Source organism: Sciurus carolinensis, chromosome 2, assembly GCF_902686445.1.
Source record: "Sciurus carolinensis chromosome 2, mSciCar1.2, whole genome shotgun sequence".
In the NCBI taxonomy this organism is placed as follows: Eukaryota; Metazoa; Chordata; class Mammalia; order Rodentia; family Sciuridae; genus Sciurus; species Sciurus carolinensis.
Window position 1 is genome coordinate 108,799,697 of NC_062214.1, and position 19,647 is coordinate 108,819,343.

The 19,647-nt window shown below is 44.0% G+C and overlaps 1 protein-coding gene across 9 annotated transcripts in view; it reads left to right on the top strand.

Moving 5' to 3' along the window:
• Frmd5 (FERM domain containing 5) overlaps positions 1-19,647 on the top strand; it is a 300,312-nt gene that overhangs the window by 257,946 nt on the left and 22,719 nt on the right. For 8 of the 9 annotated variants that reach the window (XR_007107012.1, XM_047539101.1, XM_047539097.1 and 5 more), the window contains exons 3-7: positions 845-887; positions 1,100-1,178; positions 10,293-10,390; positions 13,067-13,190; positions 15,891-15,978. Coding sequence is in view for 8 of the 9 variants with exons in the window: in XM_047539101.1 (XP_047395057.1) it covers positions 845-887; positions 1,100-1,178; positions 10,293-10,390; positions 13,067-13,190; positions 15,891-15,978 (432 nt within the window). In the remaining variant the exon portion in view is untranslated. The remainder of the gene's footprint in view (positions 1-844; positions 888-1,099; positions 1,179-10,292; positions 10,391-13,066; positions 13,191-15,890; positions 15,979-19,647) is intronic. The other variant, XM_047539103.1, reaches the window with a different exon arrangement.

The window sequence follows — 19,647 nt, forward strand, 5'->3', positions numbered from 1 at the left end:
CTCTCCAAATTGGCAAGGTACCTGCTTAGCATAAAAGCAACAAATATCAATCACGAATTTTATGAAGTACCCATGTAGAATTAAGAAACAGATATAAAATGATCTCATTGCTTCCTTCCCTCAAACATAAGTACCACGGGGGAAAATGTATCCCACTGTATCCTGTGAACATCCCAAGAAACAGGATAGAATTCTACACATTGGTTGCAGTTAATTATCTTATGAAACTTAGACTTTAAACATCCCTGTATGCCAAGGAATCCTGAGTATGTGTTCTCTAACACAAGGGCTGGCAATCTATGTAACTCAAACAAAAATGGAAATATATGCCAGCCATCTCTGCCTCCTCTCCATTTATGAAATTTCCTCTTGTCAATACCTTCTAAAGTTGCTACCAATGGCCTCTATCCCACTTTTTTGCAACCTCCCCGCCCAAAAAACATTAGTACATAACACACACCACCCAGTAAGCACAGCATTTCCCTGCTTGGGGCAGGTGGGCCTTTGTCCCCACCACACAGATGTAGAGTTCTTGATGCCTGCTGGCCTGCCAGGAACATGGCTCAGAACATTGGCATCCTGCTGTATAAAGAAGGCAGACTTTCCAGGGAAGCCCAGAGACGGCATGTGAAACTGGAGCTATTCCCCGCTTCACAGCTGGCTCCTTGGGGAGCTTATTTCAGAAAATCATATCACTCTTTACTCTCCAAGCCTTTATTTCACAAGCTTTCGGACAGCTTTTACCCTAGGCTATAATGTGTCTACTTATTTCAATTGGATAAAACAAGTTACACTTGACACTGCTGCTCATTAGGGTTTTCATGTCCTGCATTCTCTGTTTCAGCATTGGTTGGAGTTTACAAAGTCGGTTGTGAAGCAACTGAGATGTAAGTATTCTGTATAAAAAAACTAAAGGCTCACCCCTGGGGCGGGTGGACGTACCTCCCAAATGTCAGAAGTCTACATATATAATTTTCCCTTCCTCTAAGTATAAGGTGACCCTAATTGAGGATTTTCTTCTAGAGGTTTAGAGGCCTCAGCACCTCCGGGACATCTTCTGGGAGAGGGTCTCCCCTAATGGATACCTTTTTCTCTGCAGCCCAGCCTCCATTCACCATGTGCTTCCGTGTGAAATTTTACCCTGCAGACCCTGCTGCTCTGAAAGAAGAAATAACCAGGTGAGGCTGCACATGCTACCCCCAGCTACTGAGACCTGTTGGAAAGGGGACTGTGACCTCAGATCCTCTGATGTGGCCACTCCTAACTCTTTACAAAGAAACTATTTAGGAAGGAACACTTCCTAATAGAACCTGCTTCTGTATTTCATTGCCACATTCTTTCTGTGCTCCCCACTCAATGGAACTAGAGCAGCATGAACTTCAAATGTGAATACTTCATTTCTGACTGTTCACTCTGAGGGAACCTAGAGTAACTAATTAATCAAAAGCATCTTTCTCGTACCTATGATGTGGCTGCTTTAGACATTTTTGGAGAGAGCTATGTTGCTACTTATTGTGGGGGTGGAAGATAGACTCCAGCAGTCTAGTGGATGTTCCTAGGAAATGCCAAGGCCTGATATTGAAAGACAAGCTAGAAAAATACTGAAGATTCTAAATTCAATTGTGTAAACTCTGGTGTGCCATTGGACCGGGTCCGTGATAAACTCTTTATTGTGAGGATCATGTTCTGAGGCAGACAGACAGTTGCATAGCATGAATTCTGTCACATCCAGCACCCCTCAAGGATGAGAAAGAGCCTCTGTGCCCACAACCATTCTGAAGGAAGGTCAGTGAATAGGAGCTTCAGAGCTTCCCCAGGGTTTTGTACATCAGAGCCAAATTCACACTGAAAGTCTCACCTCAAAGATTCAGAAGCTCTCTATAACAGGGATTCCTTATTTCCATGTAAGCAAAATCTTGGTGTTACCTATCTATAGCAGGTGGGGGCCATATTGAAGAGGTACTGCCAAGGAGTTGTAGATCTGAAGAAGAGATGGCACCAACTGCTCAAATCCCCTCCCTGCAATCTTGGAGATGGCAAAGATAGGAATGAGACTGTTACTGTCATATTGATGGCTTATCCTGTAAGACTTGGAGATCTATTTCTGGATCCTGAACTACTTAGGAAAAGCCCAAAGAAAAGAAAGAAGAGGGAAGAAGGAAGGAAGAATATAGAATTACTTTCATTTCCACTCTGAAGAGCATACTTTCTATCAGGTGAAAAGAGCAAAAGTTCCAGGTTTGGTGGCACACACGTGGCACCCCAGGTACTCTGGAGACCAAAGCAGTAGTATTCCAAGTTCAAGGCCAGCCTGGGAAATTTGCAAGAACCTATCTCAGAATAAAATTACATAAAATAAAAAGGGCTGGGGGATGCAACTCAGTGGTTAAGCACTTGTCTAGCATGTGTAAGGCCTTTGGTTCAAACCCCAGTACCAGAAAAACAAAAAACACAACCAAAAACAAAAACAAAAAACAGAAGAGAGGAGAGAGAGAAAAGAGCAAAATTTCTCTAAGAAGGGAAATCAGGAAATGGAAAAGAAAAGGGCAAAGAGCAGGAATAAGCAGTACAAGAAAGTAAGGAAATAGGACAAGGAGGGAAAGTGGCTTCTTCACATGGACTCAGCATGGGTTGTGGGAATCTTCTGATGGAGTCAGAAAGATCCTGCACGGAGCAGGGTGCACCCACCTACTTTGAAGCCCCGAGGATAGTGGGGTGTGTATTAACTAGAACCAAATACCATGTTCCTTACAGGGCATAGAAAATACAGAATCTGCTTATCCACAGGGAAGTGGGGTGACTCCCACTTGTGTCTAAAAACTAACCCCATCCATATTAATGAGCAACCCTATAGCCAGGCTAAATGGGGGTAGAGCCACTATTGTTAACAACTTAACCAGAGGGGAGTGTTAGGAAAGTGCTAGCCTGTCCACTTCAGCTCTGAGCCCTGCCCCTCTCTGTTGAAAGTGCCAGAGGAGACCCACAAGTCTGTGTGCCTGTTCACATACCAGAGCAGACTTAACACATTTTTTACTGAAAGCACAGTTCCTCACATCATAACACCAAAATCAGGATTACCTGGCCTCCACTTCCCTGGACCAATAGTGGGGCTAAACAGATTGAAGTAACACAAATGTGTGAGCTACCAGTGAGTAACCAGAAACATGGCTTTCTAATATGATTGAAGGACAAAATTAGGTGGTTATATTGGTTTTAGAAGGAACTTTTAATACAGTGTTCCAAATCAAATGTCACTATCTTATATTAATGTTCAGACCTTCCTACTCAAGAAGCAGAATAAACCTGGGAGTTAAGGACCAACAGGTTATTTTTTGGCTATTGAGCTCAGACAGAAGATATTTAACCTCTCCAATCTTTGGGTACCTCATTTATAAAATAGAGGTAGTAATATCTATTGTCTTAGGGTTGTTGGGAGGATTAACTACTATACTAGTGTATTTTGCTTCTTGATACGCCCCCAGTGAGCCTTGCTGTGAGCAACGGCTCAATGTGTTTGCTGCTAGATTGATTACATGCTCTGTGTAAGTGCGTCATTGGGATTGTGGCCAGGCCTCTCACCAAGTCAGCAAACCTCCTGGACACTGGCAGGTTTATGAGCTACTCTCCCATCTGCATGCATTTGTGATAACCATCTTGGATAATTTCCCCTCCTTCTTCACCTCACCAGTCTTCCTTCCCAGCATTGTCAGTGGCATGGGCCAGAGGGTGCCTGGGTCTGATTTGTGCCTCCCCTTTCCTGGGGCATTCTGCTGGGCCGTGGAATTAGCAGTCTTTTTCATTCACATCCCTACTGATCTTAAGAGAGTAGGTACCTTCCCCAGCCTCACTCAATACCCATAATTCATTCCTGGCTTAGATTCCTTTATCCCACCTTCCTGCCAAACTAATTTAGCTGTCAGTGGGTTTTTTTCCTGGCAATGTTGGTCCTAAATTTCACTGCCATCTCAGCCATTCCTATAAAGCCAGATTGAGAAAAGGGGATGAAGTAGGGAGTAAAGAACTGTACTTCAATTCATGTCTTGGATTCTTCCCAGAGGATAAATTTAGTTTCCAAATCCTAATTAATTTCTTTTGTCATTGTTTTTAAAGTAATAGATTTTCTTGTCTAGGCTGGAGAGAAGACTGAGAAAATGTGGGATTAGACACCAGATTTAGCTTTTTGTAGGACTGCAGGTATATGAACTCTTTGGAAAAGATCAAGTGATAGAAGGAAACAGAGTGCAAGTGGAGCCTCACTGTATAGGGAAGCAAAGTGTCTGCCACACACCAGGTGCTCAAAACACTTAATACAGAGAGTGAGTGTGTACATTAATGAATGTGTTTGAGTCAGTTTTTCCACCACTGTGATGAACAAGAACAATTTTAGAGGAGAAAAAGTTTATTTAGTGCTCATGTTTCAGAGGTCTCAGTCCATAGGTAGCTGGCTTTTTTCCTCAAGGCCCTAGATAAGGCAGAACATCATGGCAGAAAGGCATGGATGAGGAAAACAGCTCAGGACATCACACCAGGAAGCAGAGAGCAACTACTCCACTCACAGGGATGAAATATATGTACCCCAGAGGCCTGCCGCCAATGACCCACCTCCTTCAGTTACATCCTACCTACCTTCAGTTACCATCATTTAATCTCTACCAGGGGATTAATGCTTTGATTAGGTTAAGACTTTCATAACCCAATCATTTTCCCTCTAAACTTTCTTGCATTATCTCATACATGAGCTTTTGGGGTATACCTAATATCTAAACCATAACAAATGGAGTCATTAGGTTATTTATTCTTTCAGTAAACATCATTTGAGCCTAGCTTAGGCTAAGGTGGATTGGCAAACTTCTTCTATAAAGACCCAGATAGTAAGTAGTTTAGTTTGGGGGGCCATATGGTCTCCATCGCAACTACTCAATTCTTGTAGTGTGAAAGTAGCCATAGACAATACATAAATGAATGAGCAAGGCTGTATTCCAATAAAATGTTATTTCATGGAAAGTCTGGCAGTGAGCTATAATTTGCTAACTCCTATTTTAAGAAATCAGAAAGACCTGGGTTCAGATCCTGGATTGTTCTTTAGCCATAGACAAGCAAAATATCCGTGAGCACTTAGTTTCCCCATCTATTAAACAGGAACAAAAATGATAGTTACCTCAGAATTGTTTTGAGGATTAACTCGTTAAGTCCCAAGTTTTCAATTCTGTGAATATTTCAGTGAACTTGACACAGGTGCATTAAAATCAGTTGTAAACGATAATCTAAAGCTTATATATCCTTTATATTTATGTTCGTATGTATGTAAATATGTGTATTTTTTCAAACACTAATGATTCACCTATTTTCTCAAAACAATAAAACTCTAAAAGCATATATTTATTTCAGAAGTTACCATAAGTGTATTTGTTGCTTAGTTTAAGTTTTTATAGGTGTCCCACATCTGGTACGATGGGACAGAATGATTTAAATAGAGGTGTGCATGAGCAACAGTGCAGTGTGGGGCACACAGCATGCACTCAGTAAATGTGGGTCATCGTCCTTATTATCTTGGTTTACCATGTAGCTGTCTGTCTCCCCCCACTGAAATGTAAGTTCCATAAGAGCAGGATCTCAGTTCTGTTCCCTTGTGCATTATTCCCTGCACCTGTGACAGTGCCTGGCACACACAACACATCAGACTGGATGGATGGGATAGAAGGAAAGAAGAATGGGTGGGTGAATGAATAGATGAAGGAAAGGAGAGAGGGAAGAAAGAACAGACGTAAAGCAAGATGGATAAGCTAGGTACAAGATACACAGACTTTCTAGAAGAATGTTAAAAAATAAATAAAACATGGTCTCTGACTCCAAGCAGCTTATCATCTAGTATAAGACGGGAAGACACCATAAGCATAATGATAGGGAAAAGGACAGTAAGAAATAGAGGAAGCCAGTGGTAAAGAACATTGAAGGGACTGGTGGTGCATGCCTGTAATCCCAGGAGGCTGAGGCAGGAGGATTACAAGTTCAAAGTCAACCTCAGCAATTTAGTGAGGCCTTAAGCAATTTAGCAAAGCACTGTCTCAAAAATGAAAGGACTGGGGATGTGGCTCAGTGATTAAGCAATCAAGCAACCCTGGGTGCAACCCTGGTACCAAAACAAAAAGAACATTGAAGGGACTGTGGAACAAAAGAAACTTCTGAAAGAAACTCTAAGGAGCCTCCGGTGCCAGAACTCACAGTCTGTAACTCTGGAAATACCTGTCTTCATCCCCACTGTCTGATGTGAGAAAGCACCATGCCAAGTTCAATATCTATGTTAGAGAAAAGCTCAGGTTTTCATTGCCTGTCTTTTAGGCTCTTACTCATTCTGTCCTATTTCATGCTCCTTGAACTTAAACCAACACTAGCATTAAAACAAAACTGGAGCTGAGCATGGTAACACATGCTTGCAATCCCAGCTACTGGGGAAGTTGAGGTGGTACGATTGCAAGTCTGAGACCAACCTCAGCAAGTTAATGAAATTCTACCTCAAAAAGAACTAGGCTGTGGCTCAGTGGTAAAACACCTCTGGGTTCAATCCCCAGTATGAAGGAAAGAAGGAATGAAGGGAGGGAAGGAGGGAGGGAGGGAGACTCTTTAAAGTCAGGAAGAGATAAGCAAAGTTAAAAAAAAAAGTTTCCTCAGGAGCAAGCTTGTTATTTTATAACTGATTTCTTCTTCAGACCTGTAAGAATTCCTCTGTGATGGCAAAGCGTTCTGGCTTATTTAGGACCCCTTTTCTCTAACCTGGTAAATAACTGAATTGCCAGGAGGAGAGTAAAAGCACTGTGCCCTAGAGTCAAGGGGCCTGAATTCTGACTGCTGTGTGACCTCAGAAAGTAACTTCACATCCCTGGACTTGTCTCCTCAGCTATATGAAGGGAAGTGGGCTCTTTCACTCCTGTTACAAGTTTCTGCTGGCTTGGCTGGGCAGGGCTGCCCCAGCAGGCCAGTCCCTCACCTGGCAATACACAGTGGCCCTGGTGACTGAGCCTTGGCAACAAGATGGTTTTCCTTAGGCCATGTGTGGTGAAGAAGCATGGTAGGGTTCCTTGGGAATGGGTTTGAGGACGCTGAGTTAGGGGGGACATATTTTCATAACTAACAGCCCATGTGGCTGTTACCTCCTCAGTAAACAAAACAACAGGAGCCACTGGCAGAAAAGAAAGGGGCAAGTTTGTGCCATGCTCTCCCTTGAAGCCATCTGTGGATTTTTCCAGGAGCTCATTTCTTCTTGTCCTCTAAAGAAGGTGGTTTGTTTCTTTAGGATGTGGACTTGCCCCTCCCTCTTCCTCTTCCTCCTCTCCCCTCTTCCTATTCTCCCCACCCTTGCTTAAGAATGCCCTAAGGCTTTATCCTTGATCTCCCTGCAGCTGTTCTATCACCAGAAGTCAGTAGGAACCACCCCTGGCCCCAACTGTGAAGAACCTTGTCTCCATTAGGCTCAGCTGAGGCCCTGCCAAGCACCCATCTAGACGGTAGCTCTCAGTGTGAGGGAGCATCTACCCGGGGGTGGTGCTGGGAGCGGCAATTGGAAACTCTAGTGTGGCCTTTGCAAACCACAGCAGCACCCCTACACACAGTTCCTGACAAGCTTCCCACAGGAGGATGGATGTTCCTTTGCCTGCCCAGTCTGTTTTTAAATATCTCCTTTAGTCCAGTATGTTCTGTCCCTGGGTTTTGGGTACTGACAAGCAGAGTGGCATGGGAGGAGTGGTGGTTGAATCCAGGCCTGGGGAGTGCTCAGTGAGTAAGGGGCAAAAGGTTTGCATCCACATCCTGCCAGAGCCTGGGGAAGGTGGGAGTTGGAACAGTGAGAGGCAGAGAAGTGCTAGCTTTCTGTCTCCCACACACCGTGTGGCATTTCACTGTGGGAAGCAAAGTGAAGACAAGCTTGATTTGGTAGATCTATCTTAATTATTCACTCAGCATGACGTCTGTTTTCCTTGGGGTTTTTCTTGGCAAACACTAGGGCAGAGTGGGTTTGGTGGGAGGAGGGAGAAGGATTCCAGGCTACAGTACTCACCTTCCCTTTGGTTTGAGGAAGATGGTCCGTCCCAATGTGGTAAGAAGGATGCTTTAGAATTTTCTCAGGACAGTGCTTCCTAAAGTTTCATCTACATACAAATCACCTGGGGATCTTGTTAAACAGTGCAGGTATAGAATGGACCTAATAGTCTGCATCTCCACAAGCTCCCAGGTGATGCTGATATCATCGCTGATATGTAGCTATTCTCTAAGGAGCCATTTTACATGATAAAGGATGTGGAAATATTCTTCAATCTGAAAACTCTAACCTCCACTAGTCTAAGGAGGGCCCAATTTCTTTTGGTTCTAACTGGTGGAATTTTAAGGGATTTTTACTACATTTCAAGTTTCTGTGGGTCAAGAATTCAGGAGCAGCTTAGCTGGGTGGTTCTGGCTCAGGGTCAGTCATGAGGCTGGCGGAGACTGCAGTCATCTGAAGACTTGACTGGGGCTGGAGGATCCCCTTCCAAGAGAGTGCACTCACATGGCTGTTGGCAAAAAGCCTCAGTTCCTTACTGACTGTTGGCAAAAGACCTCAGTTGCTCACATGGGCCTTTCCATATAGCAACTTAGGCAGATGCAAGCAGAGTGAGTGATCCAAGAAAAAGTATGAGGAGGAAGCTACAATGAGTCCATGCACCAGTCTCAAAACCCAGACCATTCCCTTCTGTTTTGTTCTATTACTAGAATCGAGTCACAAAAGTCAATCCACACTCAAAAGGGGGAGGATTAAGCTCTACCATATGAAATTAGGAATATCAAATTCTTTGAGGACCTAGTTTTAAAGTATAACAGAGACTCTCTGACCAGGGGCCACCATGGGAGGTGACCCATTTGAGAGTGATGGACCTCAATCTCACAGGTTTGCTCTTCTTAGGAAGATTATGATCATCCAAGATCACATCCCTTGTGAAGGCATTTCAAAATGTAAAGTCATCAATTCCATTCCACTGTGACAGGGTGCATTCCACTACTTATGAAACTACAAAGCAGTTACAGTGCAAGGGGGGGTAGTAAAACATGATGGTAAAGAACCACATTCAGGAGTCCAGCAATCCTGAATTTGAGTTCCAACTTTGTTACTTAGTTGTGTGTCCATGAGAGGAACACTGACACTTCAGATTATCTGGAAGAATGGGGTTAGCAGTAGTGCCTGTCTCAAAGTGTTAGATGAAAATTAAATGAGATATTAAATATAAAGTCTGTGCCGGGCATGGTGGCACATGCCTGTAATCCCAGCATCTCAGGAGGCTAAGGCAGTAGGATCATGAGTTCAAAGCCAGCCTCAGAAACTTAGTGAGGCCCTAAGCATTCAACAAGACCCTGTCTCTAAATAAAATAGAAGAAAGGGCTGGGGATATGGCTTGGTGGTTAAGCACCTCTGAGTTCAATCCCCAGTACCAAAAAATACATTAATTAAGTAAGTGTGTAACACCTGGACCTGCAGACAGTAAGTGCTCAGCATGTTAGTTGCCTGGGGCTGGAGGATCCCCTTCCAAGAGGGTAGGTACACTCACATGGCTGTTGGCAGAAAGCCTCAGTTCCTTACTTGCTGTTGGCAAAAGGCCTCAGTTGCTCACCATGTGGGTATTAGCTCCTGTTCTTTTTATTCTGCCTCCTCCAAGGCCAGGTTACTTATTTGAAGAGATGTTGGCCACAGGTTTCTGCTTGATTTTCATGCTTCCTTTACCCATGCCTCCTCTTATACTTTATTCATATTTGGACAGGTCTGGTTGACCTGTGCCAATAATCATAGGCTGTTTCCACAAATGGACAGATTCCCTCAACAAGCCAAGGTACAACTCTTGAGTTAGTTCCTTCACCCTCTGGTCCACTTGACCAGGGCAGAAGGAAGCCCAATTTGTCCATCTCTAATGGCATGGTTTCTTTTTCAGTACTGGATGATGGGGCTGGCTCCTTCCAAATCCCAGCACAGGAGGTAGGGGTGGGTTGGGGGCAGGAATGGGGCTTTTACCAGGAAGTGCCATTTCTATTTTGAGCCACCCAGGGAAATAGACAGGTTGTTTTGAATTTAACCTCAAACCAATTCAGAGCGAAGTGTTGGAAAGAGTTGCCAGGGAAATGGAAAATGCTTTTTTCCTATGGTATGTTTTGAGATTTTTTTAAAAATGTAGTAAAAGTGTCCTGACAAAGATTTTGATAGGCTTATATTACATATTTATGTCTTTAAAGCAATCAAAGAAATCTTTTCTCTAGTTCATTCTCTGTTTTCCCTCCAGGTATTTAGTCTTCCTACAGATCAAAAGGGATCTCTACCATGGCCGCCTCCTCTGTAAAACATCTGATGCTGCCTTGTTAGCAGCTTATATACTTCAAGGTAATGACTTTTGACAAGATAAATTTGCTTTTCATGCTAAGTCCTGATTACATTATTTCAGTTACCACAGATGACTACTTCTTGGATCTAGACAGTACCTAGCTTGAAACAGAGTCCAAGTTAGAGGATTTTGTGCAGGTTCCCTGGAGCCAGAAAGCAGAGAGAGAGCACTCAATCCTACACCATTCCTAAGGTCTTACTGCCAGCCCCATAAGTCCTTCTGACTCTATAGGAGATTTGCCCTTGGTTGGTAATGTTATTGAGACTCTGGAGAGTAATTGAAATCAATTTTTTCCTATCCTCTCATGCAAATCTCTTAAGATGTGAAGTGTCTTTGAATTCTAGTATCTATTTTAGAGACCTTTCAGCTCAGAGTGCTCAACACTAAAAGTGTTTCCAAGATGTGCTAATCAGAAAGAGTTGAGCCTCACACAGCTAATGCCCAGATTGGCTTTTTTTTTTTTTTTTTTTTTGCAAAAACAGTAGGAGAGTCATGCACTCTTCACATATGTCCCCTTATCCTTTCATGAAATGCTGAGGACACCAAAGTGTCACTTCTTGGATTTTTCTTAGTCCTTAGAATGAAACTCATTACAACTGGATCGTTTTGGATCATAACACTAAAATCATGACATTTCCATCAAAGAATCTGAACTCTTACTTGGAAATAATGTGAACTCTCAGAAGCAACTTTATAAAGAGAAACTGAAAAGTGCTTGCCAATAAGAAACTAAAGTCCTTCTGGCAGGAGAAATATCACAACTGTGTTAAGAATATAAAAGTCAGCCCATTGCCATTTTGACTTTCTGAGACTACTGTTTTAAAAATCAGCTAAATGGAAAGTCTAGCAGGTGCTTGCTTATTTTAAGGTACCCAAAGGGTACCCTTTCCTTTTTAAAGAGAAAGCCTGGCCTGATCTAACATAATTTTAAGCTCTAGTGTTTTCTTCAATTTTACCCTGATAATCATCTTGAATGCTACTACTTCTTTCTTTTCTTTAAAGAAGTACTTGATGTCCAACATAAATATTTTCCTTTTGGTACTTTCCACATAAAATCAAAATAAATTACTCCAAAGTTCAAGGTCACTACAGACTCCAGGGGAAACTGTTGGTCTCTTACTAAGCAATAGAAATTCCCAAGTAATTTGAAAAGCACTGTGAGTGTTACTGAAAGCTCGGTCCTTGTCCCCAATGCCAATTCAATAACGAGAACACGGTTTTGAGAAAAAGGAAAAAGAAAGTTTATTGCTTTGCTACCAAAGGAGAAGCACAGGGACTCCTGTCCCAGAAGCTGTGATTCTACCCATCAAGGGGAGCTGGCGATTTTTAAACAAGTGATTCAAAGACTATATTCCACTGTTCTGAGAAGTTGTAATTCACTTGTTAATTTGGGAGATAATCATTTCTGAGATCTTCTGGTGCCTTCCCCAAAATCTGGATTACTTCTCTTCTGTCGTGGGTGTGTGCTCAAGGACATAACCCTGCCTAGGATGGAGAAGAAAGGTAATCCTGTTTCTCCTGAGATTAGAGGGGGAGAGATTAGGGAGGAGCAGGGAGAGAAGTGAAAGAAACATGTCCATTTAAAAAATAGTCACCGTGGCAGAGCAGCAAGGGCTATATTCAAAGCCTAAAGTGGATCATGGTTAAATGAGTATTTGCAGTGAAAAAGCCCAAGCACAAGAATAATATTAGCTGTGGTAGGAAGAAAGACACGTTTTCCTCCTGATATTTGCTCCTCTCTTGTCTGAAGTAGTCATGACTCTCCCAGGGAAGGAGAGGACAACCACAAAGCAACTGGAACCTCCTCCTTCCTTTTGTCATACCCAGAAGGCTCCCTGCAGAGCACTTCACATGGAGAAAGCTGGATTCTGACCTGGAGCTCAGTGGAAAGCACCGTGGGCCCACAGCCCTCCCAGAGTTCTGTGATCTGAGATCTCAAGAGCTTTGAACTGCTCTGTGCATGGCTGGAAGAGAAAGTCCCTCCTTGAGAAAAAAACCTTAGAACTAAATAAAATCAAAATAAATTGCTTATTACTGCCTTAGAAAGCAGGGCATTGAGAAATCAGCTCAGAAATCTTGGTTCTCCTGAACTTTTTGATGACCCTCTGGTTCTTATAGCCTGGCACACGGTCAGCCCTCAGTAAATATTGAAATTTACTTTTTTAAAAATTTGATTTGGACTAAGGGTTAAGTTCTGAAAGTAGATCGTGGCTCACTCATCAACTGGCTTCATCCCTACTAAAATCCTCAAAATGAGATTTAGATTTCTGCCTCAGGTCCAGGAGCTCTGTCTTCCTGATCAAGCTCACCATTTCCTGCTGTCCCATAGAGCACTGCTCCCAGGCCCACACCTCATGACTGAGTGGCTGAGGACCATGGTGCAGCCCTCTGCTCTTTTATTGCAAATTTACTTGTGGGTGACCTCAGAACACAGGGTCAGCCCTACTTTTTCTCTGCTTAGACTTAAATGTCAGCTCAGTGTGCACAACTGGGAAAACAAAGGTGGACATGCTCCTAAGGCACCTGCCCTCTGCCCAACTGTGCTTGAGATCCATTGCCCTTTGTAAAATCTGATGTGTGCTTTGGCTGCTACTCTGTGTGTTAATTTATTGTTACTTTGCCAGTGAGGATTTGCCTGTCTCCTTGATTGTTTTCTTCTACCTTCCTTTTAAAAGCCGAGATTGGAGATTACGACCCAGGGAAACATCCTGAAGGTTACAGCTCCAAGTTCCAATTTTTTCCTAAACATTCAGAGAAGCTGGAAAAGAAAATTGCTGAAATTCACAAGACAGAACTCAGGTGTGTGATGCTCCCTGGCCTTCCTGACCCTGGGATGACCATTTTCAGTGATCTACTGACACCATAAGCCCAAACTCTGTGGGCTCACTCTCAAAGAAGAGTGGTTTAGGCCAAAGCTTAAAGGCAAGAAAAAAGTTGTTTATGCATTGTCGGGGAAACAGGGTTTAGGCTTTGGGAGGTTTTGCTTCATTAGATAAACGAAGGGGGCTGGGATTGTAGCTCAGTGGTAGAGCGTTCACCTAGCTTGCGTGAGGCCCTGGGTTTGATCCTCAGCACCATATAAATATAAAATAAAGGTATAGTGTCCATCTACAAAAAGAAATTAAAAAAAAAAAAAGATAAATGAAGATACAGAGAGAAGCATGAACTGGATTTAGTAAGGGGAAACTTAACCAAAAGAAAAGAAGATAGGGCTAAAGGTGTGGTTTAGTGGTAGAACAACTGCCTAGCATGCCTGAGACCCTGGGATCTATCCCAAGTAGAGAATGAGGTGTTGACTTGGGTTATTAAAAAGATAATATAAAAATAAATTAAAAAGTAGGCCTCTGATGTCAGACTGGCAGTGACAGGTAGCAGGTAGCTTCTAGTCAGAAGATGGATCACACAGGGCCAGCCCCTGACTCACAGATGCAGTGGGGTACCCTGAGGACATTTTGATCTGGGTGTCTGCGTCTTTAACACTGCCTAACACCCCTACCCATCCTGCCTGGAGTCCCTGACCCCACACAGGGGAGAAGTGGTTTCAAATGTGGAGTCTTGTCTTGCTCAGCTTCTCTTAGTCTGCCCAGAATTGTAGAATTCCATAAAGCAGCATTAATGCATCCTTTTACCCAAATGAAATAGGATCTGCGACAAAGACTCATTTTAAAGAGCAACAGTAGGGTGTTTGGGCTCCATTCAGTGTGTCATAATGGAGCACAGATCCCCCAAACTGACAACTATGAAAAGAAACAGTATATGCAATAGAACATCATAAAATAACAAAATGTTATGTCACCATTTTAACACATTACATACAACTTAAAAAAATCTTTTAAAATATCTGTGTGTTCACTGTTCTGAAGAAGGGCTGTACTGGGGAGAAGGGGTGTTTCTAATGATAATATTAAACATAAACTAGTTCCTTCCCTTCCCCCATCCAAATCCCCTTCACTTCCTAAGGTCTCACCAATGAATGTAACCCAAAGTCTCCTGAGCCTTTGTAAACAGTCCCTGTGCCCGTTATGGGTGGCAAGCCAGGTTCCAGACTCTAGAGGAACAGAGACACCTATCAAAGGTTATCATCTTGGGTGTTTCCACCTCTCCCTGTGCAGGGCCCCATGGTTCCTCTCATCACTCTATTGGGGAAATAGTGACCCCTTGTGGTAAGATCAGATTAAACAGACCTGTGTGAGGTCTCACAGTTCCTTCATACACTAGGGATGAGCAGGAATTGCCCAGAGGGTAGTAGAGAGGAGAGTCCTCCAGAAACCTTGTTCAAGGCAGGAGATTCCCCCAAGAAATGATGCCAGCTTTGGGGGCAGGGGGCCCTAAGATTTTGGCCAATCCAGGGTGAATGGAGCCCACAATGCCCACCACCCTCTACACAGGGAATGAGGATACTCCCTGGAAGATACAGTGATGCTCTGGGCATCTCTGGTGCCAAGCCCTTTACCTGCCACAAAAAGTATTTTTCCTGTAATACTAATACGTACTGACACAGGTCCAGCCTCGCCTTCATAGTGTAAAAAACATTTCTGTGCTTCCTTTCTTCAACTCTGATACAAATTCCTGAGAGCCCAGGCATGTGCCTTATTTCTTGGTAGATTTTCCAGCAAGTAACACAGAGGTTGGCATATAAAGGTGCTGAGCGAGCCCTGTTCAGAGGGACACCGGCCTCTTTCTCACTTGGGTGAACTTGTCTTCCTTCCCTGCCATATTACTTGGCCAATGATAAACTTAGAAATGAGCAACTTTCAGTCCTACCCACCAGCCATCCGAGTTAATGACATCATGCTGCCTGCCCTTCCTCACACCAAAGCCAAGCCCACATCTGCAGAAGCCCATCTGCTCTTCCGGGCTCTGCACTCATGTGAGAGCCTGATGGTGATCCTGTCCCTGGTTCTGTGGTGAGCTTATCAACACAGCTGCAAAAGAGGCCGCCGGGAAGAGAGTGATGCTAAGGGCTCTTTGAAGATGACTGGGATCCAGAGCTGATTTTTTCCTTTTCCAGTTTATTTCCTTTTCATGGTACCACCCTATGGACAGGCAGAGCTGTTATGGAGTGTGGGGAACACAGTGTAATCTCCTAGATTATAGAAAAACCTAGAGCCTACATCCAAGCTACAGTTGTGCTTTGTCCCCACAATGTTCAAAATTGTGAAATACCACAAAATCAGTACCTCTCTCATGTGCTTATAATCTGAGAGCTTAGGCACAGCTGCATTCATTAGATGCAGGGAACATTCCCTATTGACCATAGTCCCCACCACTCCCTATTGTTCACATTCAGCCCAGGTGATTCATTATGTAGCCTGCCTCATCTGAAGGTCTTGACTCTAGTCTTGAATCCCTGAAGTTGTTCCTAAGACCAAGGAGGGATCATATTCTATGGAAAACTGGAGGTATGTGGCTCACCCAGAGCACTTTTTAGTACAGTTTACTTCAGAGGAAACTCTGAGAACAGGAAGCCCTAAAATCATCTCATTTTCTTTATTCCAGTGGTCAAACACCAGCAACATCAGAGTTGAACTTCTTAAGAAAAGCACAGACATTGGAGACTTACGGGGTGGATCCTCACCCATGTAAGGTAAGAGTCCCCATGTGGGAGACTGCACTGACTGTGCCTCCTCTGGAGTGTGACAGGAGCAAAGGACCACATGCTTATGCTCACAGCCCCCTTCAGTGTATGCAGGAGTTGCTCTTCCAATGACAGATGCCAGAGAAAATGTTGAAAACTCCTCTGGATTCCATACTGCATAATTCTGTGGTGTCACATAAATGTCAGAGCATCAGAATCGAAGTCAATCTAAATAACAAATCCAAAACTGGGCCCTACTTGGGCAGCAGTGGGTAATTTGGTGGAAATGAAGAGAAGAGGAATGTAGAAGGCCCCCCACAGGGAGTGATCAGAGGCGCTCAGCAACTGCCCACCCTTCCCTGACCCATAATCTAGTTTCTTTCCAAGAATGGGTTTTATTGACTGCAGTGGCGTAAGTCACCAGGCGGAACTGCCATGGAGTCACATTTAATTCCATTATGTGCCTGTAAGTGTGAGATGGGAACCAGCTGGGGAAGTTGCACCCAGAGAAACCTCTGTAATTACTCACACGTGTCTGGCATTTTGGAGATGTTCACTGGCAGCCCCAGTCACTGCTGAGAGCAGCAGAGATCCATGGTCTCTTCCTGTCATCTCTCTCTGACTCCTTCCACTGCATCCTCCTGTCCCTGGTGCTTTGAACTCTTGATCTCTGCCTCAGTTTCTGCACATTTCTACCTGTCTTTTCAATACCAAAAAGGTTACAGCACTACCAGTAAAATCAGCTCTGTGGCTGGGTGTGTTAGTGCTTCCAGTAATCCCAGCCACTTGGGAGGATGAGGCAGGAAGATCTCAATTTTGAGGTCAGCTTCTGCAACTTAGCAAAACCCTATCTCAAAATAAAAAATAAAAAGGGCTTGGGATATAGCTCAGTGATAGAATGCTCCTAGATTCAATCCCCAATATCCCAAAAAACAAAAACAAACAAACCATTTCCCCGACTTATCTGAAGGAGATGGTGCCAGCTGAGAACTGGAAGACATCAACCTTTCTGATAGGTGAGAGGAAACTAAGTTTCAAACAAAAATTAAAAGAACAGCTGTTCCCTTCCTAGGCCATGATAACTAAGTATCAAACCAGGAGGTTGAACAACACAAATGTATTGTCTCTGTTCTGGATGCTAGAAGCGTGACATCACAGTGCTGACAGGGTTGGTTCCTCCAGAGGGCTTATTTCCTTTTCAAAGTTCCACCCTATGGACAGGCAGAGCTGTTGTGGAGTGTGGGGAACACAGTGCGACCTCCTAGATCATAGAGAAACCTGGAACCTACATCCAAGCTACAGATGTGCTTGGATCCTTCAGAGGATCTGTTCCAGGCCTCTTTCCTTGGCTTGTAGGTGCCTGTCTTCTCCCTGTGTCTCCACACTGTCTTCCCTATGTTTGTAAGAGTCCAAAATCTCCTGTCTTATAAGGAGACCAGTTAAATTGAAATAGGGCCTACCCTAATGACCTCAGTTGAACTTAATTAGTTCTGTAAAGATCCTCTCCTCAATTAAGGTCACATTCTAAGGTACTGGGGGTTAAGATTTCAACATATGAATTTGGGGGAAAGGAGGACATAATTCACATAACAAATAGAATAAAAACTAAGGGACACAGTGACATGGGGATAGAACAGTGTTTCCCTTGGCTCCTTACTGAAATGATGGTGAATTATCCTTGCCTAGGATTTAATATGAACCTTAAAACATCCTGGCATTTTGAAATCCTGCTTGTCTTCCACAACCCACATTCCCTATCCACTAGCACAGTCTATTGCTATCCAGCCCCCCTATGTTCTTGGGGCCAATACTGTCAGAAAATATATCCATGCTGGTTTATACCAAAGAATTGATATACAAATATTTACAAATAAGCAAAGCTTCCTAAGTAATGTAACAGAAGTGATTTAAACCCTCTGTCAGCTGCTCAGACACTCTCAGCAGAGATCCCATGGAAGTGAGAGTTTGGTGGGGAGCAGCTGGCCCAAGCCTCCAGTCCTTGTCTCCTACTCACTGAGGTTTTTGGAGGCTTCTGAGCCTCACTTTTCTTATCTGTGATTAAGTACACGGTAGATGTTCAATAACTGCTTTCTGAGCTGCTGAGTCACTCCAGGACCTAAAAACATAAAGATGCTTAAAGATAGATATGTTAGTAGAAGGTGTGGGGGTCATGTCTGCATCTGAGCCCAAACCTGCCTGGTCCACTTGAGGCCACACATGAAAGGAGTCCCTGCACTGGGCTTGCAGCATAGAGGTGGGCAGGCAGTGACCCCCAAGCACGGCAACTAAATAGAGGTGGGTGGGATTCTTCACTGTTGCCCAGCAGGGGTCTGGAAGCTATGTAGAATGGCAGCCAGACTGGTTACCAGCCCAAATACACATGCACCCCACAACTGTGGGTCTCCTGGCTCAGCCTTGACTTTGGTAAGTTTATCCATCATTAGGCATAGAGAGGCTAAAGAGGCTGCAGGGAAAAACCAGCATTCATACCCTATGTCCAGCCCAGTTCTGTGTATCCTATCACCTCCACAGCATGGATTCCTGGAAAGGAGGAGGGAGGAGGAGGGACAAAGGGAAGGAGGGAAAGAGAAGAATGTGGCTTACCTTCCCCAACAGGCCCAGTGAAGTCCTTTTGCATCATCTCTAATTGAATCCTCTGCCAGCTTTGGGGGGAGGGAGTGGATGTTGTTCTCCTTGTTTTATAGTCAAGAAGGCTGATGTTCTGTGACACCAAAGTTCACCAGACCTGAGTGGCAGAGGAAGAATTCATACTCTGGTCACTTCCCACTGTTATATACCCTATGTAAAACAGAAACCCCCAGGAAACTTACTTTGGGAGAGGTGGGAGTGGTCATCTCATCGGGCTTCCGTGTTCCTGGGCCCTTTGCCTCTGCTTACTGGGAGCTTGTCAGGTCCCTGCTGCAGACCCCACACATGGTCCCTTGGCTCCCCTCATTAGGCTCTGGCCATGGTTCCCTCAGCCCTCCTGAGCAAGGAGAGCAGTTCCAGAGCCTTTACTCTTACCATTAAGTAGAGTCACTTCAATGATGTGCTACCAAGCACTCCCCTTAATGTTGCTACAAGGAGAGCTGAAACAAGCTGGTGCACTTGGTGTAATAAATACTGATGATTTCTATTAACAGAGAGGCAATTACTGGGCCCAGGGAATCTGGGGCATGTAGCCCTGGGGAGGACAGAAGAAGAAAAATCGTTTTGATAATTAAATGAGAGAAGAACAACACTTCAGCTGGGCTCTGTTCTCCTGACAGATTAAGAAGCTGCTGTTTGTCCTGTGCACACTGATGGTTTCCTTCTGTTCAGAGTATCCTTGTCTGGTCCTAGGACGGAAGGAGGAGCCATAAACCCTGGCCAGAGCAGCCAGAGCATTCCTTTAGCTAGCTGGTTTGCAGTAGACTCAAACTCCAAACTTTCTCAAGCCTGTCCTGAATGCTCTACCTCAACTTTCAGTCCCCTCCCTCGTGGTGGAAGCCCCCAGCTGCCCAAACCCATTGTTGCACATGTTCCCTTGCCCTGATGCCTCTCCAGCCTTAACTACCATCTTGTTCCATCCAAGTTGGCCCCAAGGCTAGTTGTTTTCCTTGGGTCTCCTGTAGCACAGCACTGTAAAGGCTAAGGTTCATGAAGTAGTCAGACCCACCATAGATACCCAACCTCTAC